At 33.7% G+C, this 26,754-nt stretch overlaps 4 protein-coding genes and 1 long non-coding RNA gene across 16 annotated transcripts in view; 3 read left to right on the forward strand and 2 right to left on the reverse strand.

Moving 5' to 3' along the window:
* LOC105668862 (lachesin-like) overlaps positions 1–10,880 on the forward strand; it is a 201,747-nt gene extending 190,867 nt beyond the window's left edge. For 7 of the 11 annotated variants that reach the window (XM_012361493.2, XM_012361496.2, XM_067350326.1 and 4 more), the window contains 3 exons: positions 1,822–1,941; positions 3,171–3,341; positions 4,065–10,880. In XM_012361493.2, coding sequence (XP_012216916.1) covers positions 1,822–1,941; positions 3,171–3,341; positions 4,065–4,387 — 614 coding nt within the window. In that variant the 3' untranslated portion in view covers positions 4,388–10,880. The remainder of the gene's footprint in view (positions 1–1,821; positions 1,942–3,170; positions 3,342–4,064) is intronic. The other 4 variants (XR_001100181.2, XR_001100182.2, XR_001100183.2 and 1 more) reach the window with 4 other exon arrangements.
* Positions 10,881–10,999: 119 nt separating this feature from the next.
* Positions 11,000–13,935, reverse strand: Dbp73D (putative ATP-dependent RNA helicase Dbp73D). Its single transcript, XM_067350289.1, has 6 exons — positions 13,585–13,935; positions 12,774–13,483; positions 12,474–12,686; positions 12,189–12,399; positions 11,618–12,055; positions 11,000–11,447 (listed from the first exon to the last, which is right to left on the reverse strand). Exons 1-6 carry the CDS (start codon positions 13,605–13,607, stop codon positions 11,072–11,074), a joined length of 1,971 nt encoding a protein of 656 aa, XP_067206390.1. The 5' UTR covers positions 13,608–13,935; the 3' UTR covers positions 11,000–11,071.
* Positions 13,936–13,940: 5 nt separating this feature from the next.
* Positions 13,941–15,972, forward strand: icln (chloride nucleotide-sensitive channel icln). Of its 2 annotated transcripts, none has more exons than XM_012361502.2 (6): positions 13,941–14,078; positions 14,592–14,718; positions 14,800–14,945; positions 15,159–15,335; positions 15,406–15,495; positions 15,678–15,972. In XM_012361502.2, exons 2-6 carry the CDS (start codon positions 14,600–14,602, stop codon positions 15,767–15,769), a joined length of 624 nt encoding a protein of 207 aa, XP_012216925.1. In that variant the 5' UTR covers positions 13,941–14,078; positions 14,592–14,599; the 3' UTR covers positions 15,770–15,972. The 2 variants fall into 2 exon arrangements, with proteins under 2 accessions (XP_012216925.1, XP_012216924.1); XM_012361501.2 differs by lacking the exon at positions 13,941–14,078 and adding an exon at positions 14,091–14,244.
* Positions 15,962–20,820, reverse strand: Upf2 (UPF2 regulator of nonsense mediated mRNA decay). Its single transcript, XM_012361490.2, has 2 exons — positions 20,488–20,820; positions 15,962–20,248 (listed from the first exon to the last, which is right to left on the reverse strand). Exon 2 carries the CDS (start codon positions 20,235–20,237, stop codon positions 16,764–16,766), a length of 3,474 nt encoding a protein of 1,157 aa, XP_012216913.1. The 5' UTR covers positions 20,238–20,248; positions 20,488–20,820; the 3' UTR covers positions 15,962–16,763.
* Positions 20,821–22,299: 1,479 nt separating this feature from the next.
* LOC136998114 (uncharacterized) overlaps positions 22,300–26,754 on the forward strand; it is a 158,710-nt gene continuing 154,255 nt past the window's right edge. Inside the window, exons 1-4 of the long non-coding RNA XR_010888717.1 lie at positions 22,300–23,305; positions 23,388–23,497; positions 24,412–24,479; positions 24,737–24,848. This is a non-coding gene — a long non-coding RNA (uncharacterized lncRNA). The remainder of the gene's footprint in view (positions 23,306–23,387; positions 23,498–24,411; positions 24,480–24,736; positions 24,849–26,754) is intronic.

Consider the following 26,754-nt stretch of genomic DNA (forward strand, 5'->3'; position numbering starts at 1 on the left):
TAATTATACTTATTAGAAAATTTTTAGTTTTAATTTTGAAAGTCACCGCGCTGAAGGATCCTTTAGATTCGTCCCTGTGCGTTACTGCATAATTACTCGCCTGTAGCCATCCTTCGCAAGTTCACGTGACAATGTGACAGACTGGATGGATAAAGATGAGCGCGTTAATTAATTATTTAATTAAACAGAGTATATAACGATTACAGTGCTTTTGAGATAATATATGCTTAAATCTATTTTATATTGCCCTAATTATATGTTTCCCCGATGTTTAAACAAAGTTTCCACGAACTGCAAACTGCTAAATAAAATGTTTCAACGTAGTTTGTTGAATAGGAATTTATGTATAGACTACTTTTAAATGCACTCTGTATATTTGGACATGATATAATTTTATTTCTTCACAGATAAATTTTTATTTTATTGTGTGAATAATCTGTGTAATAATAATTAACACTGTTATGAATTTTAAAGACACTATCATTTTTATGTCGGTTATATTAAACGCTCTGTTAACTTAATATAATGTACAGTAATTATTATAGGGTGAGAACCATGTCGATTATTAATGCTTCTTCAATATCGGCGGTAAAACTATCATCCGGCTACTATAGAGTGCTGCGGTTAAGGATACTCCGACAGGCTTTAAATAGGAAATGAGGTTGAGATGAACTTCGAAACATTTTTCGATATCTACATTACTGCAGAAAATTTTCATTCAAAAACTTTCCGCAAAAAACCGCAGCCGTGCCCAGCATTGTTAATTTTGAACGACACCAACAAAAATTGCTATATATAGCATGCTAATACTACATAGTATTTTCATGAATATTTTAGTTGCTCTGATTATCATTACTGTAATTCGAGAAACAATTTTATTTTTAATCTTTTTATGCTGTTATATTATCGCCAACTTTTATATGCTCCGCGCAAATATCAAATAGTGGCGCGACGATAAAAATATTTATTTCAGTGTTAAACAATTTAAATTTTCATTACCGAAAAACAGCGTGTTGCGCTGGGCTCGTTGCGAAAAATATGTCAATCACATTCTCGTGGCAGAGACAATGGAACTACCGGGAATACGTGCATACATTTGCAACGTTGCGCCGCACGTATCGGGAGGCTAAAAAATCACCGTGCAATTTGGCTAACGGCATTCGCAAATGAAAACTTTATCAAGCCCGAAGTCAGCTTGCGCAGGGCGTTTTTCTCGCGCGCAAAACTTCCGGCCGCGCGCTGCTGCTGTAAAATTAACCGACGGGCTTGACGATTTATCCACGTCGTCGCGGGGCGTGTAAATATTTGAGTGCAAAGGGTTTCGCATTAATTTGCTGCTTACGAAATGTAATATTAACCCACCAGCGGTAGCGTTCGAGCGCAAAATGTGGCGCAATTGGTTAATTCTTGAATGAGCAGTACATGAGTCTTCTTTAGGAGACTTCAAATGCATTTTTACTCGACTTTGTAGTACATTTACTCTATATAACTTTATTCCGTCCGTACATAAAAAAAAATCTCTTTTATAATATTACATATTTGTTTTTCTTAATAGCCAAAGAGATAAATTAACAGTAAAATAAGAAAAATTTTATATTAAAAGATACGAAAATTAATTTAAAAAATTTAAGAACGTGGAAAATAAACGATATGTATGTTATATTCATTTATTCTTTATTTTCAGCTTTATATGTTTTTTTACTGTAATATCATCCAAAAGTTAAAACCGATGACTTGTTATTCTAAATTGCTCGATACTATATTTGGCATTGTAAACTGCTGAATCGTTAATTGCGATAATTTAATGTTTGATTGTTGCAGTTCAACCTCTTATTAAGGTGACGAGTCAATTGGTGGCTGCGCCGATTAATAGAGACGTCGTCCTACAATGTTACGTCGAAGCGTCACCGCACGCCATGAATACATGGTACAGAGAGTCAGGTGAAAAATAACAGATTATTCCATATCTTTACAGTTTTTTTATACAAGATATTCTTTGGCACCAATCTAATTTTGAAGACGTATATTTTTTATTGATTTTAAATAATTTAACAGAAACTTCAAAGTAAAAGAATACCTATTTTTAGATTTGTATCGATTTATCCACGTCGCAACTGGCTGCAAAAAGCGCTTTTAACGATTAAAATCCATTAAAGAATTTGTCGTTGAAATTCAATCCGACACTAATCAAACGCCCTTTAATTTGTATTGCACCATGTTACATCAACAGATTTGCACTCTTGATTAACCATAGAATTGTTGCAATCAATTTCTATAGCGTTAACTCCAACATGCCATAATAATATTGATTGCAAGTCAGAGTTGCGTGAGATTAAAAATCTGTATTCTTTTATGCGATTGTACTATAGTTTTATCAAGTCGCGAAAAGTTTTTTCGCAATACGCTTCCGCGTTAATCAAATATGTAAATTTATGAATTACTCTTAAACGCGTAGTTGCTCTACACGTAGAGTTTCACTGCTGCTCTGAAAAAAAAAACTAAATCTCTTGTGAAATGCAGTGCATTCAAAAATTTCTGATTAACGATAATAGTCTTTCGCGAATGATGATTTCAAAGCTTAATTTTATTCCGCGCAATAAACAATATAAACATAAATATTAAAAATGCATATGAAAATAATTGATACAATTGTGTAAATGCATGTGAAAGTAATTAATACAATTGAATATCATTTTGTACTGTTCTGATTGTAAAGCCGTAAAAAGATTATTTGTGAATTACATATTTGTATTGCAATTGTTACAAATGTGGGTATAATTATGTTTCGATTTGTTTATTTTATTTTACGAATATATTTATAATTATTTACTGAGAAATGGTATTAAAAATTTACATCGCCAAATGTTTATCTGCATTAATGTTAAATTAAAAATTTCGCACTTTTAAGTGTCAATAAATCAGCCGTGTACACCATCGTGTAGAAAATCGTGTCAGTTAAATTTTCGAGTTAAATAAAGTGTCTGTTATCAGACACGTTTTAAATGGACAGTTTTTTATTAAATCGTAATCAATCTATATCACACGATTGTAATTATCGCCTTCGATCGCTTTTATTGCATAAAACGAACTCTGCAACAAACATGTCTGTTACAAGTGAAAGAGGCACGCAATTAAAAATAGTGCAATATTTCCATTCGCTTTCTATTTAGGCGAGAAACTGCTGCCCAGTGACAAATACGCGATGTCGGAGTATGCACTGAATGATTACTCCCGGCAAATGAATCTCACTGTCAATTCCCTGGAAAAACGAGACTTCGGCGGATACGTGTGCTCGTCCGTCAACGCGCTCGGCAAGGCCGAAGGTGTAGTGAGATTGCAAGGTACTGAGAATTCCGATATTATGGCAAACTGTATTTCTTCAGCTCCTTCTCTTCAAATATTCCGTTTTTAATTCAAGCAATACACTCTGTGATGAATCCGACAATAAGATTTTATCTTTTGCAATGTATTACAGTACAGAAATTAAAGTTAAAATACAAGATTTCGATGCATCGCAGTAAAAAAAATGTCAAGTTTAAAATGCCAGGCCTATCAAATTTTATAGTATAAGATTTCAGTGTTTAACCCTTAATCCCGACGGTTCTTTTCGGCACCTTTAATCCCGACTCATGAGTCGCTTTGCGTCTTTGCGTTATTTGGATCAGTAAAAACGCTTTAAAAAATCTGAAAAAATTCATGGAGCTTCTTTCAACCTTCAATTTGAAGTCCCAATTATAATATTTCGATAAAAATTATTTTTTTATATAGTTTGTTATTAAGAAATGGAGGTACCTTACAGCACTTTGAAATTTCGCTTGGGTCGAAAACGACCCATAAGTCGGGATTAAGGGTTAATAATGAATAAAATGTACACACTTCAACATTCTAGCCCATTTCTAAAATTTTAGATCTAGCAAATATTTATGATATAAGATTTTAAGGCATAAAAATTAATTGATGAAGTTTATTTATCAAACTTCGGACAAGTTCTGGATATTAGCACTGCTTTAAAGTAATTATTTTGTCGTTATCATTCAGTGAATATTTTGCTTTTTTGTACTTAGAACTGCACTTATTCGCAAAGACAACTCCGACGACGCTCACGAAGAACACACGAAAGAAACCTCCGACATCGAAGAACAGGAAAAAGAACAGTAACAACAACGGCAAGCGATATGGGATTGATGATGCCGATTCTGGCAGCGATGACGATCTTGGTACGACGCAGATCATGGCTGGTAGTACCCTCCAGGAGGGCCACAGAACGGACATACCATTTGTCGTGCCTTCCATACCGCCGCCCTGGGTCGTCTTGAACACTGCGAACTTTAGGCACCCTTCGGTGTCTGCGATTCTGCTTCTGCTTCTTTTGCCGACTACCCTGTAAGATGACAAAGAGCTTTATGAAAAAACGGTGGCTACGAGAGAAACGAGCATTATGAAGATCCACGAGGCATAGTCCGGAATCTCAAAGATTGATAGATTTAAAAAACTTCGATCTTGCACGATACAGGTACAAAAATTTATTTTACACGAATCAACATTCAAGATAAAAAACTGTAATTATTATTTAAAAGCGTTTTTCTTTCTTCTACAAACATTTTTATCGGTCAAGACTTGTCCATGATTTTTGAGTTACAAATAAAGTAGAACTCTTTATATACTATTATACATTTATATCAGATATTATATTATCTGTGTCTATAAATATATTTATATTAGATTGTCTAATTTTTAAACGGTTTGATGACAATATCTTTTTTCCTGGATCAAAGTCAGTTTTAAGGCATTTAATGCTATATTGCTGCGCATTGTAAGAAACGATTATCTCTACCGTTAATCTCGGACAAAATTTGCCTTCAAAGCTTGTCAGAATATATTTAAAAGGAGTAATCGTTATAAAGGAATCCTGAATATTACAGACTCTTCTATTTTAATCATTATTTGATGTACTTTACGTTTTTTTGCGATGTCAAAATGCTTTCTCGGATTACGAGCTCCGTTCTAAGTATTGATCGTGAAATCCAATACCTTTGAAGAGTAGAAAACCAATCTCTTTAAGATAGAATAGCCTGATTCCTATGGAATCTGACATCGACTGACCGATAATTACCTTCATTACCTCCTATTATTTGCATAAATTTCTTGCTTATTTTTATTTTTTAATGACAATTTTGAAGTAAACACTAAATGTATCGTTGTATCATCTCGGTAATCTAATATCTTTGTAAAACTTACAAAAACTTTTATCATGGATTGCTAAACATTAAAATTGTTTCTGATATCGCAAAAATGCAAAATTAAAATATATAAAAAAATAATAAATAAAAATAGAATATATAAAGCATTATTTTTAATAAAAGCAGGCAATTTCAATCATCAATCAATATTGTATTTGATTTTTTGTTTATAGCCCAGAAAATTAACATTTTATGATATCTTCATTCACCATTTGCGTGTTTGAAGCTATTATAAATTCAGGATAGAGATTAATGAATGAACTTAGAAAAGCAAACAATAGGGTCAGTTAGGGACCCCTTGTGGATCTTCATTATTCGCCTAAAAGTAACGCAAAGGGACGCGCCATGCGTACGCGACAATCCTATCTAGGCAGGTCAGTCCCTCTGGCGATGATTGTAAATATGAATGAAGGATGAGTAAATTCGCGGACAGGATGTATAAAAGAGAAAACGGCACTGTTCCCAAGACAGTTAGTTAGACATGCACGGTTTAAATGACAACGCTCCTAAAGTCAGTTTACAAGTAAATTAACTTACTTTTCAATTATACAATATTTGTGTGTATATCATATTAAATAAATACATAAAAATATAATTTTTTTTAAATTTGACATACTTAAAGAATCTTGTTATATTACATTTTAAATTTTATTTTACATTGTTCTTACATTTTAAGCACTCATAAATTGGTATAGTTGAATCTTATCTTTTTCTCTAAGAATGTTTTTGCAGCACTGTTTGAAGATTCGAGGCTCGTGATGGGAACAGAGTCGAGAGAATGAGGCGGAGTGTGCAAATTCACTCAGAAAAAAAAGGAAATAGGTCTTCCCCTTATTCGATATAACAAGGACGTACTTTTAGATGCGATCAGATGCAATCACTGCGGCGCGACCAAAAAGACGATGGCGAAATCTTCGACGTAGTCTCTGTAAATATACGCGACACAGTGTCAATGCGATATTTGATCGATACGCGAGTGAAAGAAATGCCTTCTTTCTCTCTCGTTTAAATCGGCGATTAATCGGACTGTAGATAAAATACAGGTCAAACAAGTTCGTGCATCGCGTACTTCGATCGACATGGCGAACACAGATAAAAAAATGATGTAACATCAAAGTACAAGATGAGTTCTCTGTGCCGACATCCATATGTTATAGAATTTTATATAGATAATCGTGATTATTAAATTTCACTGTTCAACAGACACTGTAAAAAGCTAAATTACACGAGAGAGAGAAGTAAACAAATCAATAGACGGATAAAGAAATAATGTATCTTGTTTAATCGTTCATTACGTTATTATTTATTTACATCGTTTATTCCAAACATTATTTACGATGATCAAATTAATTGCTTTCATTACTCAATTATTTTATATTGTTATTAATTATTTTATGAGAGTACTCCATTGAAATCATTAAAACACGAGGCTCACGCAATGCACGAACTTTCTGATTTGACGTTAAGAGTTCTTGCAAATCAATGTTCGTATTTTTACCGCTTAGAATTGAAATATATGGATTGTAATTGTTCAATATTCCAGGATATGAGTTGTTCCTTTTACTCTGTCGCTAAAAAAAAATATAACAGATACGAGCGCTTACTATTGAATTGATCGTAAATTTCCAAATATCTTCTGAACATTAATAATGCAACCATGAGCATTAAAAGAACCTGAGCGTCAATACTTGATTTCCAAATATCAAACAAGCTTTGTTTTACATTTTTTTAATTAACATTTTTATATTTATAGACGAAAATTCTGTTTATAGACATGTAATAGACGGCAAAACTCTTTCCATGAGCTTTTCCAATTGAGCGGTCCGAAATGCGATAACGCATTAATTTACCTATGTGCCTATTTTTTAATTATGGGCACCGCCAAAACTTCTCTGCCAAAATTTCCTTGCCAAAACTTCCTTGCCAAAATTTTCCTGCCAAAAATTTCCTGCAAAAAACTCATAAATACAAGATATGGAGGATCGATAAAGTACAAAGTTTTGTCAAATAAGAAGATGGGACTCATTCAAGGCACTCATTCGCTCAGGCTCTTGATCTCCGTTTCGCTAGTGACCGTTTTGCAGCCCCGTTTCGTCTTCCACGATACCTTTTTTTTTATCTCTCTGTCAGTATCTGTCGCGATCAGGACACCGGCAGGCTAAATGTGCGCTCGACTATCGCAAATTGGCGCGGCTTAATGCGGTCGGTGCACTTTTACAATTAGATGAGCCGACATATACTGCAGTCCGTACGCAAAGCGGAGGGCACGACAATAAATACGGTATAGTGAAGTCCTGTCAGATCGAAGATTCATTCGGCTTAAAAGCTCGCTAGAAAACGCCAGCAATTTAATTCCTTTCCCATTATTTCTTTTAGATAATAATCCCGCCGCGAAATTTTTCACAAAACCCGCTGTATATTTAATTGTGCTTAATGAAGCGGTTTTACTATTGTCACTTAATTGATATTTATGCAATTTATGATAGCTTAAATAAATGAATACAATAGAAATGTCAACATATATTGTATTGCTAGATGTACAAAATATATCTTTTTGTCGTTCTTTTATGTTATTTGATATTTTAAGGAATCAAACTTATACTGTAAATAATATATTATGACATTTAAATACATACTTAGTGATAATGGTGGCACTTTGCAAAAATCCGGCGAGTTTTTAAGCACATCGCAGATTGCTTGGCACACTCCATAATACATTTCATAATGTACAGAGTATATAAAAAATCGTGCATTTTGCTTCACAGTTATAAAATACTTTGCAAGGAAAAATTTAATTTAAGTGAATTATATTTAAAATTGTTTAATTAGACAGAATATATATTTTGTTATTTCCAGTTTTAAATTTTTATTTAAAAAATCTGATTTTTGTGTAGAAAATAGATTAAAATACGCGAGAATTTTTTAATTCGCTTTTTAATATATCGAGAGAAAATGTAATTGTTTTTTTATATATTCTGTATATGCAATATATACATAATGTATATTTCATTTACATAATATACCAAGTCCCATTAGACAAAATCCATTGGATCCATTGGATCGTGAGATACGCTATCAGAATGCAACACAAAATCGGCGTTAAATATAAAAAGATACATATACATGGCAACGAGACATATGAATCATATAGGACCACGTTTAATGTATGTACATACGCTCGTATTACACGTTAACGGATACATATGTAAATGTAAATAACACGAAAGCTGTGTGTGGACGTTCGGATTTTCGAAGTAAGCGATTAGGATTCGTTCGGTTCGATGTATCCTCGAACGAAGCTAGATTTTGTAATAATGTGAAATAGAAGACGGATTTGCGGTGTAACATAATGAATATGGAAAATAAGTCGTGCCTATACGCACGAATACGTATCTACGTACAGTTATATATACATATATTACATATAAGTAAGTGTGAATCTTGCTCGTTCGTTAGAATTCAGACAACGAAAGTCCGAGCGGATGCTTTTGTCGAAATGTTGTTCGAAGAACATCAACAACTTTTGTTTCATCGCAGGGAAGAGATCGGCAACCATTGAGTTTTGTCACTTGTATAAATTTCCAGAAAATCAAATGCCTCCAAATTTTCAGGTATATAAAATCCTAGATTTTTATTTTATATTAATAAAATGTCTTCCATTTAAAAAAAATATTATTTTTACGTTTTTAAATCTTACGGATATAAAATATGTGAAACAATATATATATGAATCTATTTTGTAATTTTTATATACATTCTTTTATATTTCTAATGTATATAATAAAATTTTATATTTACTTTCCCATTTTTTAACTTTTATAAATTTTCTCGATATTTATCATGATTTATTCACTTAAAATTTTATATTATAAATTGTTTTCTGGAATAATTTTCTTGTTATAGATTTTTTTATTAAATTCGTACATATTTTTTATGAAAATTAAAAATTTAATATAGTCAGTAAGTGACAAAAGGTTGCTAATCCCTGTACCATATATCACGGCAATCTGATTGTTAATCTGTCATGAGTGCAGGGGCGAATGAGGGAGTCGCGAAGGCCTAAGGCTACAAATGTGCAAAATCTGAAATAAAAACACCAAGTATCTCTATATTAATCTATTAAAAATATCTTTACAAAAAAAATGTTTGGCACTTGCGGATATTTTCACTTCAATTCTACTTTGGATCCGACATTAGTAGATTGAATTTAATATTTTAATTCCCTTTGCGATTTAAGTATTAAAATTTTATTCGGTAAAATGCAATTTAATTCATTCATATGACGATATCAAATTTTAGAAGTTAAAACTTGACTGTTTCACAAACTTTTGTTTAGACATCTCTTAGCGAAATTGATCACAGTTATATCTTTAACATAAAGGGAGTCCAAAAATTTTTGAGACAGCCGAAGGCCGATCTGTTTAGCTTATGTAATCCACCTGATTTTCAGCGAACGAAATACGACATGATTGTTTGCGATTGTTAATGATATATCAGTCAGACGAAAATCTGTGAACATGTTAAAAATTAACTTAAGAAAGCTTATTTTCGGGAAATTGACAGCCTCAAGGTGGATGTCAATGGTTACTTCAATGTCCCAACAATTTAATAATCCAACTCTCCGATTGTGGTCGCACAATATGGAATTACAGTAACAATTCCGACAGCTTTGAACACGCCCGAAGTTTGAATTACAAGTTTGAGAGTGCTCGAACTTCGGTCTGAGTTGTGTAATTGAATATGTCACACAGAAGTAATGGGATACCTAAGAGAAATTGCACAATTGTTTATAACAAAAATAAAATTTATATATTACAGCTTAATATGACGACAGTGTCATAAAAAATCATATAGTATCACAAAATATAAAAGCCACACGTATGAATCTATCGAATGTGAAAAATGTTGTTTTAAATTAAATTTGAGAGTATTTTAATTGCATATTAAATAATTGTGTTTAAATAAATTTCCTAAACTTTGCATTGCATATAGAGATAATTTTTAAGGCCTGTATTCATAGTCCAATCTTCTAAATAACTCAATGCTTAAGCCTTTTGATGTATTTGAGCATTGACTCATTTATAAAATTGGACTATGAATCCGTACCTTAGAGAGATTTTTCGGTTCGTCTCTCGCTTGATTTTTCCTCTTTTATATTGGATTTTATTTTAAATGTACATTGCTGTAACTTATTATTGGATATTGATCTCTAAGTTATTACAATTTTGGCTGTCACTATGAAAATCGAAATATCAAGTAATTTTTTACGAAGAATCTTTTTTGAAACCTAAGACAGAAGAAGCTACAGTCAAGCACCCTTAACATGCTTCCAATATAATAAAGAAAAGTTTAATGCGATCAGTTCCGAGCAGTGAAGTTACGCACAGCAATAATAGTAAATAACTTGTGTCTGCATCGTTAGCCGACGAGCACGATGCCCTTTATCTTTTGTAAATTAAAACTGTGAATACCTTGCCTTCGACGGAATAAAAAAAAAACAATGAGAGTAATAACTAGTATACCAGTTCGAAAACAAAATATATCGCGACTACCCATAGAACGAGTTACGATAGGGAATGAGCATGATTGTACGATACTATTAACTTCAGACAATAAAATGTTATTATCGATGTTACCCTATTATCTGTATTTGACATGTTTCTGCGCCTTCTACAGCATGAGCTTAACATCAACTGTTGAATTAATTCCATTAATGCACGAGATTTTTCGAATAATAAGGTAAATGACAATTAAGCGAGTGTCATGTACAGAAGTTTATTGTGTACATTTAAATTTTTTTCTTTTTCAGATAAAAAAATTACATTGCATTTTCATTTTGCCTCGCTCACATTAGCCACACGTCCACGCTTAGTGGCTTTCGTTCGTTTCAAGCTCTCGTTCTTCTCTTTCTCAAGAATCTCCTTTAATTTCTCAACATGACTCTGATAGTTGACTGCACCTGCTGTGGCATCCAGCTGCATTCGCTCGATGTCTGGTACAGTCTTATGCGCGCCACTTAACATTTGCTTGAATATCCCGACCTGATTCGTCGTGAGCACAGACACTGCGGTGCCGGGTTTTCCTGCCCGCCCGGTTCTACCAGCTCTATGTATATACCCTTCGATGTGCTTCGGGACGTCGTAAGAAACCACCAATTGTACATCCGGAATGTCTATGCCTCTAGCTAGTGCATCAGAGCTTATTAATCTGAAAAGGATTAAGATTAATTAAACTGTTAAAAATAGACTATTTTCTTTTTTTACTTTTTTAGAATACAGTTTCTGATAGAATTAAAATTAAGAGACTTATATTTTTGGAGAACAAAAGATTTCCTTATAATATTGGAATCATTTTACTTTGACAAGTGCAAAACTTACACGTGCGTCTCTCCGCTTGCAAATTTGCCAAGAACACTTTCGCGCTGCTTCGATGCAAGCTGGGCGGATAATTCTCCGACTGCGACATTCCGTTCCGACAAGATTGACTGCATCAAAAGCGCCAGTCTATGTGCGGTATTTCCGGAATTCGTGAAAACGAGAGTCTTGGAAACGGTATCGTGTCTCGTCAACAGCTGATACAGGGCAATTGGTTTGTATTCTGCGGCGCATTCCACTGCAAGTTCTATTAGTTCTCCTGGACTCGTGTAACGCCCGACAAAGTCGCCCGCGATCTCATCCAGATTCACGTCGGTGTCTTTGTCAGTCACTACGACGCTCGTGAATAATATTGGCTGGAAAAGACCCAACCGACTCAACTTCTCAGGATCTTGCGACAAAGTCGCACTAAATAATAATTTCTGAGCTGGTACGATCTTGCTGTTTAAAAATCAATAAAAAAAGATTAATGTAACTTGCATATATAAAGTAAAAATCTGCATGATAACAATCTCCAAAACAAATTATAAAAATTAATTATACATTAATAAACATTCAGATAAAAAATACCAACTTTGAACGCATATTTTCAAGTGTCAAAATAGGAGCTCGAGAATGAGGCTCAGGTAAATACTGTAGCCATTCCGTTGCACGATCAGCCTCGTCAATAACGAGAAACCTCAGAGAATCCAAGGAAAATCCAGGTGTCTTTAATATGTGATCTACTAAGCGCCCAGGAGTGGCGATTACAATATCCACTGTGGACAAGTACTTTCCTCCTGCGGCTACAAAAATAATTTTGCAAAATTTTTATATATTTGCGGTTTAAATTATTAGCAATAAAAAATTAAGTATATACTTTTCTTAATTATACTACTCTGCTCTTGTTCGAACAAGAATGCACCCGAGAGTAAACCGACTTTTAAATTTGTGTGAGATGTATAGGTGACCATTACTTTGTGAACCTGTGCAGCCAGTTCTTGCACTGGTAGAACAACAAGGCAGCGAATTTTCGATACCAATCGCGTTTGCAATTCCTGCACAATTGGCAACACATAGGCCAGGGTTTTGCCTATAATAAAATTATTTGTTATGAAATAATAGCAAAAAGATGTATCACGATCAATCATTATTATCAATTTTTGTTGCAGACACTTACCACTGCCTGTGGGAGCAGATACACAAGTATCTCTCACCCACCATCCCAATTTTCTATCCATGTTGCACTTGTGCAACCATTTTATTACACTAGATTGGACTGGAAATAATTTAGCAAAGCCATTAGCTTTTAAGATTTCTATCAGTTTAGCGTCCAAAATTGAATCAAACTCATCCAAACTCGGTCCGCTGCTCAAATCAACAGATACGATTTCAGGATGCACCAACCAATCTGGTAATACTCTTTTGACCTCATGTTTCCTTTTTTGAGGTTTTGCGCCTAATATTGTAAAATTGTTTTGCTGAGATATTCTCTCCTGTGTAATATTTTCATTGTCATCATTCTTCTTTTTATTTGTTAAATCTTCTAATTCTTCAGTTTCTTCTACTGTTGTAGAATGATCTTGGGTTTCAATATATTTTCTCTTCTTTTTCTTTTTTGTCGATACTTTACCCATTTCTGTAGTCTGTTCATTGATTTCTTCATTGGTTTCATCTTTGTCTTTAATGTGTGAATCACTAATTTCCTTTGCATCCTGTAGATGTTTCTTTTTCTTTTTCTTAGGCTCTTTTAAATTGTTTTTACCCACCTCTAATGTAGATTTATTTTTTTCTGCAGCCCTTTGTTTTTTACACTCTTCAATCCTTTTCAGCAATTCAGAAAGATGATTTGTTTCATTTTCAACCTCCTCCTTGCTATCACCTTCAAATCTGTATAAAATATACATACGTTATATTAAATAAAAATAATAAAACATTTTTCCACCTATTGATATCATTCAGATACTATTGTATAAGAAGCATTGCATTACCTGTTCATAACAAACAAACTCATCTTTCTTTCAAATATAGTTTACATATAACAATGTAATAATATCAATAAAAAAATATCAGCATAATTATATAAAAAATTAGCCAGAGCATCTAAATTGTACACAAACCATATTAACAATTTTAATGATGGTAATTAATGAAAACTATTACTGTATTTAATATCCTTGAAATAAAAGTACTTTAGCTTAGTATTAATTGTATGCAAAGAATATTATGCAAAGAAATAATCACAAATAAATAGATATTTCAAGCCGGTATTAAAATGCACGTGAACGCACGTGCAATTGCTAGGTTAAACGCCACATTGAATTCTGGTCTGAACAGCTGATAAAGAGTGTATGCCATCTAGTGGCAATAGTTAATCTTACTGAAGCTGTCAAAGCGTTCGTCAAAATATATTCTCCTGATAACTCCCAAGATTTTTCGAGGGTATTGCCGGTAGAGAACCCTGAAGTAACAGTTGAAGAGTGAGGTGAGTCGTGGTTGAGTGCGATTGTGCGGTTGACGAGTACGTGTCGGCTGCAGTTTCGCGATAAGTAGTGCGAATTCTCGGGGATACGCACGTGTGTGCATCGCGAGGGATCTCGCCGCGTTCGCGTACAGTTCGTTGCGCACGATTAAAGTAAACCGAGAAAGCGGTGAGTTCTCTTGGCATCGTTTGGTTAGGAAATGCCGGATAATGCGACACCGGTGTTTACGAGTCGTAGATCTCCGTGGAGATATGAAGCTCGAGTTTGTTGCGCATTGCATTTTCCTATATAGTTCCACCCATGATATAAAGAGTCTTTACACTGTGTAATTGCTTTAGAATATATGTCATATATGGAATACACTCAAAGATCTTCGTATTTCGCGTTTATGTATTGTTATGTCTGTGTATATGCACTGTGCACACATATCATAATAATTGATAACTATTTGATTTTCATTATTTTTACTTTATTGCCCAATCAATGATATTTACATTTCCACTGAATGCTTTCAGATTGAAACATGGTAGTGCTTAGCAGTTTCCTGCCACCACAGGAAGGGATACGTCATGAAGAACCAAACACCACAGTTTATATCAACGACAGAGAAGTTGGAAAAGGAACATTCTACATTACAGAAAGGTGATAAATCCTTCTTATTGCATTTTTAATACACACGCATAATCTATATATTTTAGTTATATATTTTAATTTTATTGATAGTGTGCTTTCATGGGTGAACAACGACACACAACAAGGGTTTTCACTTGAATATCCTCATATTTCACTGCACGCCATTTCACGAGATGAACAAGTGCATCCAAGACAATGTTTATACGTTATGGTTGATGCCAAAGTAGATCTCCCAGGTATATCATTTCTCTACACTAAAATTTTTATATTACAATAAATCATAAATTATGATAAAATCAAAGAATATTCATTAATAGATAAAATAATGCACTGTTTTGTAATTTTTTGCCATATTTAATATTTTCCTCATTTTTGTTAAATTTTGTAACTTGAAGGTTTATGTGGTGTTTAATCAGAAATATATGTATTTATATATTTTATTTGTACAGATATGCCATTATCGTTATCATCTGAAAATGCCTCAGAAAACGAAGACGACGATACAGATACTCCAATTACGGAAATGCAATTTGCACCGGATAATACAAATAATTTAGAATCAATGTTTCAAGCAATGAACGCGTGCCAAGCACTCCATCCTGATCCACAGGATAGCTTCTCAGATGGTGAATAATTAAACAAAATAAAAAGTTTATTATTTGTGTCTCAATAATTAAAAATTTTTTATTATTAAAGAGGACATCTATGAGGATGCCGAGGAGGACTACGAGGGCGAATATGATGAGGAAGTAGGCGCTGGCGACGCTCCTTGTATCATGCCAACAGGTAATTTGTATTTAGATTTCATTTTTTGAAGATTAGATTGCATACTTAAATTATATTTAATATTATATATAATTGTATGTAATTGAAGCAGAAAATTTGTGTTGAATAAATATTTAAAAAATATGTAGGCTACAATGTTGATATGTTAAACAATAAGTTTCCGAAAATTTTTTTGATATTAGAGCAAATGGGGACCACTCATCCAGGAGCAGAGACGGAAGAAGCCATGGACGTCGAGGCAGGTCAATTCGAAGATGCGGAGGAAGATCCATAAGAAGCGACTAGGCATATATGTGCATTTAGTGTTAATTTAAACGTTTATCAATTTCATATATGTATTTCGGTAGATATACGTGACGTCGTTATTGCAAACTTACTACGGAGCTGTATCAAACGTTAAAGCACCTAAACGTTTATTTATATTCATTTTGTACATGGCGATAATTTCTTAGATAAAAATAAATAATTGTACATCAATGCTGAATTTTTTATTTGTTTTCTTCCAATAGAAAGTTTAATACAACTTGCACACTTTGTTTATATAACATTCGCCATCTGTAAGGAGAAAAAGAGAATAATTTCTTTTTCAAGTAAGATGTGGAATTGTGTCAAAAATATTGCGAAGAAGTATATAAATCGTATGTTAGGTTCTATCACAACATAGCTTTCGTTGAAAGACGTAAAATAATTGTTGATCTTTGTAAAAATTTCTAATAACAATATTCATGTCACACAAAAATTATCATTTAATAATGATAATTTTATCATTATTCTCTAATAATGATAATATATAGATAAGATTATGATATATCAACGTACACTTTGTTGTATTAAAAGTGCATTTTGCGTGGTACAGTAAACCATACAGTTAACGCGTAATCGAAAATCGGCAGTGCGTTGTAACAATCTGTATTAATCGAATTTGTTTTCCATATTCAAATGTTTCAGACCCAGGAGGAAAATTTTGTATATTCGCAATATCGTAGTTAACAAGGGCTTACTGTACCAGTCTTGCGGTCTGGATTGTTCATTTTAAATGCACTAGCACTCGTCATTTGTACATATATAATACACTCGTACTATCGAAATTCTGATGCATTCATCATGATAATTAGTTCTTGAAGAAATTCTGTGATGTATTATAGTAAAAAGCGATAATTAATTATAGTTAAACGTTAAGAAGTCCAGTTTCACTTCACCAGATATGCATGCATCATCAATTTCTCAATCAAGTACGACCATTCAACTTGAAAAGTTATTAATCAAATTTATCGAATTTTCTTCGGTCCAAAAATGAGATCAGCATCTGGTGCTCCTTTCGGATGATTATACTTTTGCCGCCGTTCTCTGTTCAGATTTACCGTGACTGGTCTCGTGCTCTGATTTATAGTTTCTTGATAATCTTCTTCCTCCTGTCTCTCGGTAATATTTAAGGTCAGTCTCTTAACGCGTTCTTTTTCCTCTTTTTGCTCTTGCTCGCGATTTCTAAGATTCATGGCTAGTTCAGAAGACACGGGCACCGCCAGGTTCTTGTATTGCTGTTTATTACCCTTTCTCAACATTAATACAAAGTCCACTGTACTGTTGTCGCTCGGTCTCTCCTGCAATTGCTCGTATGTTTTTTTGGTGCTCTTCACGTGCAGCGGTACAGAGATGTCCACTTGTTGTGGCTTCACGGAATCCCGCATACGATCCTGTATGTTGTCAGACACCATTTTGTCCAATGCTGATAAAAAGTCGTCATCTTCTGGACAGCTTACGCGTCGCGGTCCAGCTGGCAAAGCCGCGTTCAGCTCCTCTGTCACGTCCATGATCACGCCTTCGTTACCACCTTCCGCCGATAGGCTCTGAGACCGATCGCCTTGAGTGTTCTCTTGCGTGCCCATGGCGTCGTCCCGTTCCGCATCGGCCGTCCATTCCTCCTCCGATTGCGCCTCTGAACAATCCTCGGACTCTTCGAAATGCAACTCGGCTATGCCCTTCGCGTCTCCGCTACCGTTCCCGGTCACCGCCGCTTCCTCGTCGGCCTCCAAAATAACGCTCATATCATTTTCGCCTTCTGCAGCAGTATCGTTAACGGAAGGATCGTTTAAGGTCGGATAAAGAGTGTTCCGCAATTCTTCTACGGCGCACTGCGCCTCCTTGTAGCTCTGGAACAATTGCATTTTTGGTCGTAGCATCGTTAACGTGTCGCGATACATATAATCTATTCCGACTGGGAATGGACTCTCGGTTGTCCATACCGGATCCGTATACTTGAACCAGAAATAATTCTGAAAGAATACAAGAAAGTAATCGAGCTTCTTCTTGCTGGAGCCGCCGCTGAAGTACTGGCCACAAGTTTCCAATAGCGTGCACACTAGTCGAATACGGAAAAGATGATCAGACGGATCGAGTATACTCGGAGATGAGTGGTCCACGCTGACGCCAAAGGTAATCAGAAGATACAAGGTGCGAAAGATGTCGCCGCTCTCCACCATTCGATAGTTGTACAGTTCACCCAAGTATTTCACCATGGCGATACGTCGTTGGTTGTACTTGGGCAGATTAATCTCCATGCACAATCTTATGTCCTCGAGCACACCGTCGACCACTTGGGGACCAATGGTCTCGTAATGAGCCACTAGGCCGGCCAGCAAGCTACCTACGCAGCGAATGTTAGGATACTTAACGTTATAAGCGGCAGTGAGGCATTTTATGGCGTAGGATGACAAGCTTTCGTCCTCCCAATCAAGTTTACGCATCCATTTGAGCACTTTGTCTGTATTTGTTTTCGAAAGATCCTGATACAGTAATTTCCTTATAAATTCGTGCACAGGCGGTCTGTCCTTCTTTGCGACGCCGCCGGTCGATTCGGGCGGATTCACGAAATAGTAAGCGTTCTCGATGATTGTGACATAGCGTGAATCGAGTGCCGTGACCGCTTTTTTACGCATCATCTGCTCCAAATAGACCTTGGTTCTCTGATGAGAATCCGGCGAACAGAATAGATATCGGCCGCAAATTTCCAGCAAATTACAAGCCATTTCAATGTGATGGTGCGTAAAATCATGCAGTAATACCTTCAAGCAATAGAGCGCTTCTATCTTGGAGTAGAGCTTGAATTTGACAAGTTCGCCAATGTAGCGAACTACCTTGATCTTCGACTCAATGTTAATCTGATCCTTCTTCCGCACGTGATATTTAAAATCCTGCTTCAACATTTGACACAGGTCATTGCCGATTTCAGGCATTACTTGATAGAGGATAGCTGCCAAACGAGAATAAAAAGGTAGCAAATCCTGCCGGATTCTGGAAACGCCGAAAAGTGCCTTCACCAGCTTCTTTTTGTTGTGTTTCGTATTGAGATTTATCAGAAAATTTACTGCGGCATTATCAATCATCTCGCGATTCACGCAGTTTGGCAAGTGCGTCAAGAAGGCGTCTAGCAATATTTTGTTGCTGGTGTTAGACACCTGCGGCTCCTCCACTTCCGGTTCCGATGGTTCTTCTGTCTTTTCAGGATCTTCCAATTCGTCTAAGACTATTTCCTCGTCGAGAGCGTCTTCCGTTATCGGTGCATCCGTCTTTGGTGTTTCCTTCGGAGTTTCCTTCAAGTATGAGCCTGGAAGAAAGACAGTTAGATCTGGTAGTAGCTCATAGAAGCGTCTCGTCTCTTCGTCTCCCCACATATCCTCCAACAGAGCACTGTCCTCTCCTTCGTTAATCATTTTCAACGTTTCTTCCGTCTCTGTCTTTACTTCGGTATCCACGGGAAGTTCAGGCATTGGCTCATCCAATGTGTCAGAGAAGCTTTGCACACTAGTTAGCAAATGCTTGTAAGATGATTGGAGTGCTTCCAATTTTTCCTTTCTCTCTGAACTCAATTCGCCTCTAGTCTGCAATATCTTGCGATTCTGCTTCTCAAAGGCTTGTAATTCTTTATGCTCCTTCAGCAAGTGCTTGCATAGAGAGTTATAGTATTCTCGCAGCAGTAATTTGACATTTTGTTGCTTGTCCGGTGACAATAGTTTACTTTTAGGAATTGAAATATTTAGTTTCTCAGATAATTCACGTACTTTTTTAGGCACAAGACCTGCATAATCCTCGCCACAATGCCGACAAAAACTCAGTATTATGCTAGCATTATTGTGCTCCTCTTTGTCCATATTAATCAATACAGTTAATATTGATCCCAATAATGGCAAACCTTGTTTGTGTGTAAATATTCCAGCATTAACAAGTTCCGCATAGAATCGAAGATCCACTCTTAATTTGCTAGGATTAGCAATCTTGTCACCAATCTTTAATGACAATGTTCTTTGCCAGTTTTCGAAGAAATGAGTGGAAAATTCGGCATATGTTTGATGAAGGAAACTACATACTCTAATGGCAGGCGCAATATCGGTCATCTTTATTTTGGCATCTACCAGAGCTGTAGCAACTTCGCTTACATATTTTGTCAGGTTTAAATTTGCCATATCCTTTAGAACAGTGTCGAGTTGAGTTACGCCAAAGGTTCTCAATTTCTTCACAAACGTAGTGTTTCTCTTGAGGCTCGAATCCAGCTTACTGAATGATGCATCTGGAGGTCTTGTAGGATTTAAATTAGCTGCACGAATCTCCTCCTTTGTTGCCAATCTTTGTTCTGTTTCCCGCACATACTCTGTCAAGTATTGCCTATCTTCTTCAGAGACGGCATTCGGGTCTTCAGCAACTGCTTCTTTCTCGCTTGTTGCTGGTTCATTTGTAATCTCTGACATTGTGAAAGATTCTGCAATTGAAAGAAGCCGGTGTCTTTTTTGTTTTGCTTTTTAAGTATCCCAAATTAATAGTAAATCTAATTAAATTCATGAAATAATTTACATATTGCGGCATTATAGCGGTCACATGCTACATTCACGATAGTCCTATGTCATAAATAAGTAAAAGTGTACGTGAGATTTTTACTTCTATAATTGAATAAAACTACAATAAAAAAAATAAAATTGTAGTATTGATAAAATAAAATACCTAATTGGAGTAATCAATTAATATATTATGCTTGTTCCAATGTTGTTTACTACTGTGTCCTTCAATTCGATAAGGTTATATTATGGCAGACGACAATTCATTCCTGCTGCTCCTGCTCCATTGGCTTTGACTCCATTGAATTCATAGCCACCATAGACTATCGAACATTCTATAGAAAATAACGTTGATTTTTAATGCTATTTGTAAAAAACATTGTCAAGTTATTGACCAATAAAATTATAAATATTCTAGTAAAGTTACTTATTTTTATAATTTTCACTATATTGCGTGTGCACAATCGACCTAAAGGTCATTAGTTTTTTTTAGTCGTAACCGTAAGGCTTAAGCAAATCGACCAATCACAGTGAGCAGCAATGCGTGTCACTAACTTTTTTATGTGTAATGGTCTTAATTAATTTATAACTATTAATAAGTTGGCATTCTGATAAAGATATACCACAAGATGTCGCTAAGAAATCCAAAACTAATTGCATCGAAAAAGCCGCCATTTAGGTTTGAACGCGAGGTACAATATCGTAAGTGCATTTTGGAGTACATTTTCTTCATGTGATAATAAGATGTTGACAGAATAATATTTCAACGATATTCCTGCATGTTTTTGCTTGTACAAGAGAGAGTATTCCTTGACTAGGTAAGTGTTTACTATAGGTCTGTTCTTTTTAGCTGAACTGGCTGCACTAGTTCAGCTAAAAAGAACAGACCTTGTATCTTTAACTTTAACCTACTTCATACAAATAAAGTTATTTATATTCAAAGATCTAACTATATGTAAACTATTTTCAGCAGCCATGTATCTTTAAAATGAAATAATCATGATCAACATCTTTTGGACGCAATCGGTTCTCATCATTCTATCTGTCACTTGGTATCATTTTATTGAATTTTTTATTTATTGTTTATATTGAGGTCATAGCAGTTTTAATTACACTAAATGAATTTGATACAATTATTGAAAGTTAGAGTTAATCATGATTGACAATTAATATAAACGAATTATTCAAATGTATATTACATTTTATATGAAAAATTATGATTTTTTTTTAATTTGTCAACGAATGAGAATGGAATGCATTGATACAAATGCATACATATACAATACAAATCCTGATATACATGATATCTTCTCTTTTAAATTATTTTCTTTTTTCATTGCTTTAATTGAATAATATTTTATGATTTGTAAAATCCCAACAAATACAGAACATTGCAGCAGCATTGCCGCATTGTTACTGCAATATTCTCGCCTAGATAACACAAAACATCCTGGAGACATCCTAAATATCTTCCTGAGACAATTTTCAGGATATCAGGATATCCCTAAGATGTCCCCAGGATGTTTTGTGCTATGTGGGGTGTTTACTGGGATAATGTGTATTAAATATTTATTTTATGATTAATATATTTCTTATATTGCAATTTGCTAATTATTCTCGAGGTTACTGAAATCATTTATTAGTTACAAAATTTTCTATGAAATTTATTTCAGACTTTTGAATATTTTGACAATAATTTGGGGTTATATTTATGTGTTGATAAATTAGTGTTCGGCACATCCGATATAAAATAATGTTACAATTAACACTGCAAGATGTCGTTAGGCACTGCAAAATTTCCGCGTAAATGTCGCCATTTTGATTTGTATTCTATCGCGAGCATAGTGCCTAGATGCATTTCAAAGCGCGTCGTTTTTTTTACATTTTTCTTAATTAATCGCGATCATGGTAATTAACGTGTCATGCGGAATGAGAAGCTCTTAGCGATGGTCTTGTATGTTTTTTTTTTGTGAAAGAAAGGAGGAATACTGTATCAAGAGTATTCGTTGATTAGGTGAATGTTCGAAGTATCTTTAACCGTTGTATACGAATAAAATTTATATTTAAAATATTAACTGTATGTAAATAACTTTCAGCAATTACGCAGCAATTATTCAGAAAGAAAATTTACAATAGCATCTTGCAACTTGGACACAACTCATGGATGCAGCTCGGTTCGTACTGCTATTTATATCTCGGTAATATTTTACTGAATTTTTCATTAATTATTAATATCGAGGTTATAGTAGTTTTAATTACTAGATGAATTGTTTTATATATTTATTGACAAAAGCTAGATTATAATTGATAAATACTATAAATAATATACGCGAATGTATATTATATTTGATATATTAAAATTTCTGTTTTTTTTTTTATAATTTTTCATGAAATGAGAAGGAATACATTAATACAAATGCATATGCATGTAATATAAACCTGATATACACGATATCTTTTTTTTTAAATTATTTTTTTTTTTCATTATTTTTATGAAATAATATTTTATGATTTGTCGGATTAGCATCATGTATATTAAATACTTATTTCACATGATTAATATATATTTTTTGTATTACAATTGCTAATTATCTCTGGGGTTACTGAAATATTTTATTAGTTACAAAAGTTTATATGAGACTTCTCTGAATATTTTGACAATAATTTAGGGTAACATTTGTACGTGTCGATAAATTGGTATTCGACATATCCGATATAAAATAACGTTACAATTATCACTGCAAGATGTCGTTAGGCACTGTAAAATTTCCGCGTAAAAGCCGCCATTTTGATTTGTATTCTATCGCGAGCATAGTGCCTGGATGCATTTCAAAGCGCGTCGTTTTTTTTACATTTTTCTTAATTAATCGCGATCACAGTAATTGACGTGTCATGCGGAATGAGAAACTCTTAGCGATCGTCTTGTACGTTTCCTTTTTGTGAAAGAAAGGAGGAATACTGTGTCAAGAGTATTCGTTGATTAGGTGAATATTCGATGTATCTTTAACTCACGTATACGAATAAAATTTATATTTAAAATATTAACTGTATGTAAATAACTTTCAGCAATTACGCAGCAATCCAGCAATTATTCAGAAGGAAAAATTACAATAGCATTTTGCAACTTGGACATAACTCATGGATGCAACTTGGTTCGCACCGCCATTTGTATTTCGGTAATATTTTACTGAATTTTTTATTAATTAATATTGAGGTTATAGCAGTTTTAATTGCTAGATGAATTGTTTTATACAATCACTGACGAAAGCTAGATTATAATTGGTAAATGCTGTAAATAATATACATGAATGTATATTATATTTGATATATTAAAATTTCTGTTTTTTTTTTTTATAATTTTTCATGAAATGAGAAAGAATACATTAATACAAATGCAGTATACAATATACATTAATAGAAATACGTATGCAGTATAAACGCCTGATATACACGATATTTTCTCTTTTAAATTATTTTCTTTTTTCATCGTTTTTATCAAATAACATTTTATGATTTGTCGGATTAGCATTATGCATATTAAATACTTATTTTACATGATTAATACATACTTTTTGTATTACAATTTGCTAATTATCTCCGGGGTTACTGAAATTTTTTATTGGTTACAAAATTTTATTTGAAGTTTATTTGACACTTCTCTGAATATTTTGACAATAATTTAGGGTTACATTTGTACATGTCGATAAATTGGTATTCGACACATCCGATATAAAATAACGTTACAATTATCACTACAAGATGTCGTTTGGTACTGCAAAATTGGCGCGCAAAAGCCGCCATTTGCATTTTACCGCAAGCACGGTGCAAATATGTATTTCCAATTGCGTCGTTTTTTTATATCTTTCTTAATTAATCACAATCGCAATAATTAACGTTCTATGCGGAATGAGAAGATCTTTCAGCAATATTCTTGTACGTTTCCGCTTTTCGTAACAGAGGAGAAATATTATATCAATAACTGTATTCTTTGACTGGATAAATGTTTGCTGTATTCTTAATTCATTTTATACATATAAAATTATTTATATTCACACACACAAAAAGCTAACTACATGTGAATTATTTTTAGGAACTACGCATCTTCAAGAAGAACAACGATAATTAACATCTTCTGGATGTAATTCGGTTCACAACTTGGTGAGTAATATTTTACTGAATTTTTTGCTTATATTGAGGTTATAGCAGTTTTAATAGCTTCAAGTTAATTTGTTTTATATAATTATTGACAAAAGTCGATTAATCTATAGTCGATTATAATTGGCAAATGCTATAAATGCTTATTTATAGCAAATGCTATAAATAAGATATGATAAATGTTCAATATATCTTTAATCTATTTATACGCATAAAATTATTTATACTTAAAAAACTTACTATATGTACATCATTTTCAGTAGTTACGTGTCTTCCGGAGGAAAAATTACAATGGGACATCTTGCAACTCGGATTCAACTCGATACAACTTACGTATGCAGTTTGGTTTTGCACCTGCCGCCCTGCAGCTCGGTGAGTAATATTCTATTGGATTTTTTTAATTGCTTATGAAATTGTAGCAGTTTTAATTACTGCGAATTAATTTGTTTTATGCAATTATTAATACAAAAATTGAGATCGATTATGGCAATTGCCATAAATGAGATACGCATATATATATATATATATATATATATATATATTATATTTCATGTAAAACTTCGTATACCTTTTTCTGTGAGTTTTCGGGAGAAGGAGGTGTGATATATGAATACGAACACGTATGTGCTTTAAGCGTTTGATATACATGGTGTCTCTGAACGAACGCATTTTTTGTAACATGTGCCTTTTATAAAAATAATTAAAATTCTTTAAAAACCGGCGTATAACGAATATATTCAAATATTATATAAATAAAAAATATGTTTAACGGTATATATATATATATTTTTTTTTTAAATAAACACATTGTACAGAAATTTGAAAGTGTTAAAAAATTTAAACTTTTGTGGACTATTAAATATTTTAGAATTTAAATATTTGATTTAAATATTTGAAATTTGGGCTTTAAATTTGAAATAGACTAGAGACTATATAAAATTTGTATATTCACACAGTTTAATTTATATATTCAAAGATTTTAAAATTTAATAATGCGATGTTTCTAGAATTTAAAGATATAAGAATTTTTAGAATGCTGATAAAATTTTAAAATATAAGAGAGATGGTGTAAAATATAATAAAGAATAAAATGACAAGTAAAGAATAAAAATACAGAAAAACGTAATAATTCAGTAACTTCGAAAATACAAAAATATATATTTGCAAAAGCATGAATATATAATAAATTTATAAATAAAAATGCGATGAATTGGAGACACCCAGTACAATGACGCTTCTACAAAGAATCCATAAAAGGTTAGGCTGGCGCGTTTTTCGTGCGGTGCCGAAGTAGAGACACTTTAAACTGCGACACACTTGTGTGTTTCTGCGAGCATAATAACGCACCGCTATTAACCGCAAGCTTGTATTAAGCACTCGAAAAAAAGCTTTCATGCACTTAACGACAAATAATGCGACGAGTGCTGCCGGCATTCTCGAATGCTGTGACTTTTCACTGAAAAGTTACCACTGATAGTAGATATGCATTTATGTGGTGTTGCGATTAAAATACTCGTGTCTTGTTTAACTTAATTCTTACTATAAACTAAGTTTCTTACGAAATTTATGCAAATTATAAAGAAATGTATACAGTTTTTCATATAAAAAAAGTAAGAGTATAAAAGAATATAAATTAAACTTTACTTTGGAAAATTAGACTTTTCTAAGTAGTTTTCTAAAGTAAGTTTTCCACTTTTGTATATTTTAAATATTAGATGTTGGTAAATACTGCCAACGTTCTCAATTTTAAAGAAATTAAACAGATATAATATTTATTAAGAAGAAAAAAAGTTGTAATACTATTACTGCTTTAAAATATCAACTTATCAACAAACACTGCATATATTTTAACAAACTTAGATTAAAAATATTATATCCGGCTCGCGCAAAACGTATTCGAAAACTTTTTAAAAGTTTGATAAGCCATTAATATTCATATTACAATTTATTCTCCATTTCCATCATTGCAAATTTTCAACGTCGTTGTTTACCGAGAAGGCAAACTCGATAATATGACGCTCACGCGCGCGGATCGAGCGTACCTGATAGCGCACGCGAGAAACGAAGAATTAAATAAAATTTATCCCTCCTGCCCGTCTCTGACGGCTCGGAGATCGGCGCGCGAGGTATGATGCCGCGCGGGAAATGTCGCGTGAAATGCGATTTCAGGCCGCGACGGCGGGTTCTCATTCGATGATTCTCGTTATCCTCGTTACAAGCCCGGGAGAGGTGGCGGAGGGAAAGGAGTGGCTGAGCAAATTGCGCGCGAGACCGTGAG

This window comes from Linepithema humile, chromosome 2 (assembly GCF_040581485.1).
Source record: "Linepithema humile isolate Giens D197 chromosome 2, Lhum_UNIL_v1.0, whole genome shotgun sequence".
NCBI classification, from domain to species: domain Eukaryota; kingdom Metazoa; phylum Arthropoda; class Insecta; order Hymenoptera; family Formicidae; genus Linepithema; species Linepithema humile.

What these genes read in the sequence shown, in the direction of transcription:
- Dbp73D (XM_067350289.1), bottom strand. Translation starts at nt 13,607, where the DNA reads ATGAGTTTGTTTGTTATGAACAG. An exon ending in ATCTGCTCCCACAGGCAGTG is followed by an intron (nt 12,687 to 12,773) that starts GTAAGTGTCTGC and finishes ATTTTATTATAG; the next exon opens with GCAAAACCCTGGCCTATGTG. An exon ending in GAGTAGTATAATTAAGAAAA is followed by an intron (nt 12,400 to 12,473) that starts GTATATACTTAA and finishes TTATTTTTGTAG; the next exon opens with CCGCAGGAGGAAAGTACTTG.
- icln (XM_012361502.2), top strand. Translation starts at nt 14,600, where the DNA reads ATGGTAGTGCTTAGCAGTTTCCTGCCACCACAGGAAGGGATACGTCAT. An exon ending in ACATTCTACATTACAGAAAG is followed by an intron (nt 14,719 to 14,799) that starts GTGATAAATCCT and finishes TTTTATTGATAG; the next exon opens with TGTGCTTTCATGGGTGAACA. An exon ending in ACAGGATAGCTTCTCAGATG is followed by an intron (nt 15,336 to 15,405) that starts GTGAATAATTAA and finishes TTATTATTAAAG; the next exon opens with AGGACATCTATGAGGATGCC.
- Upf2 (XM_012361490.2), bottom strand. Translation starts at nt 20,237, where the DNA reads ATGTCAGAGATTACAAATGAACCAGCAACAAGCGAGAAAGAAGCAGTT.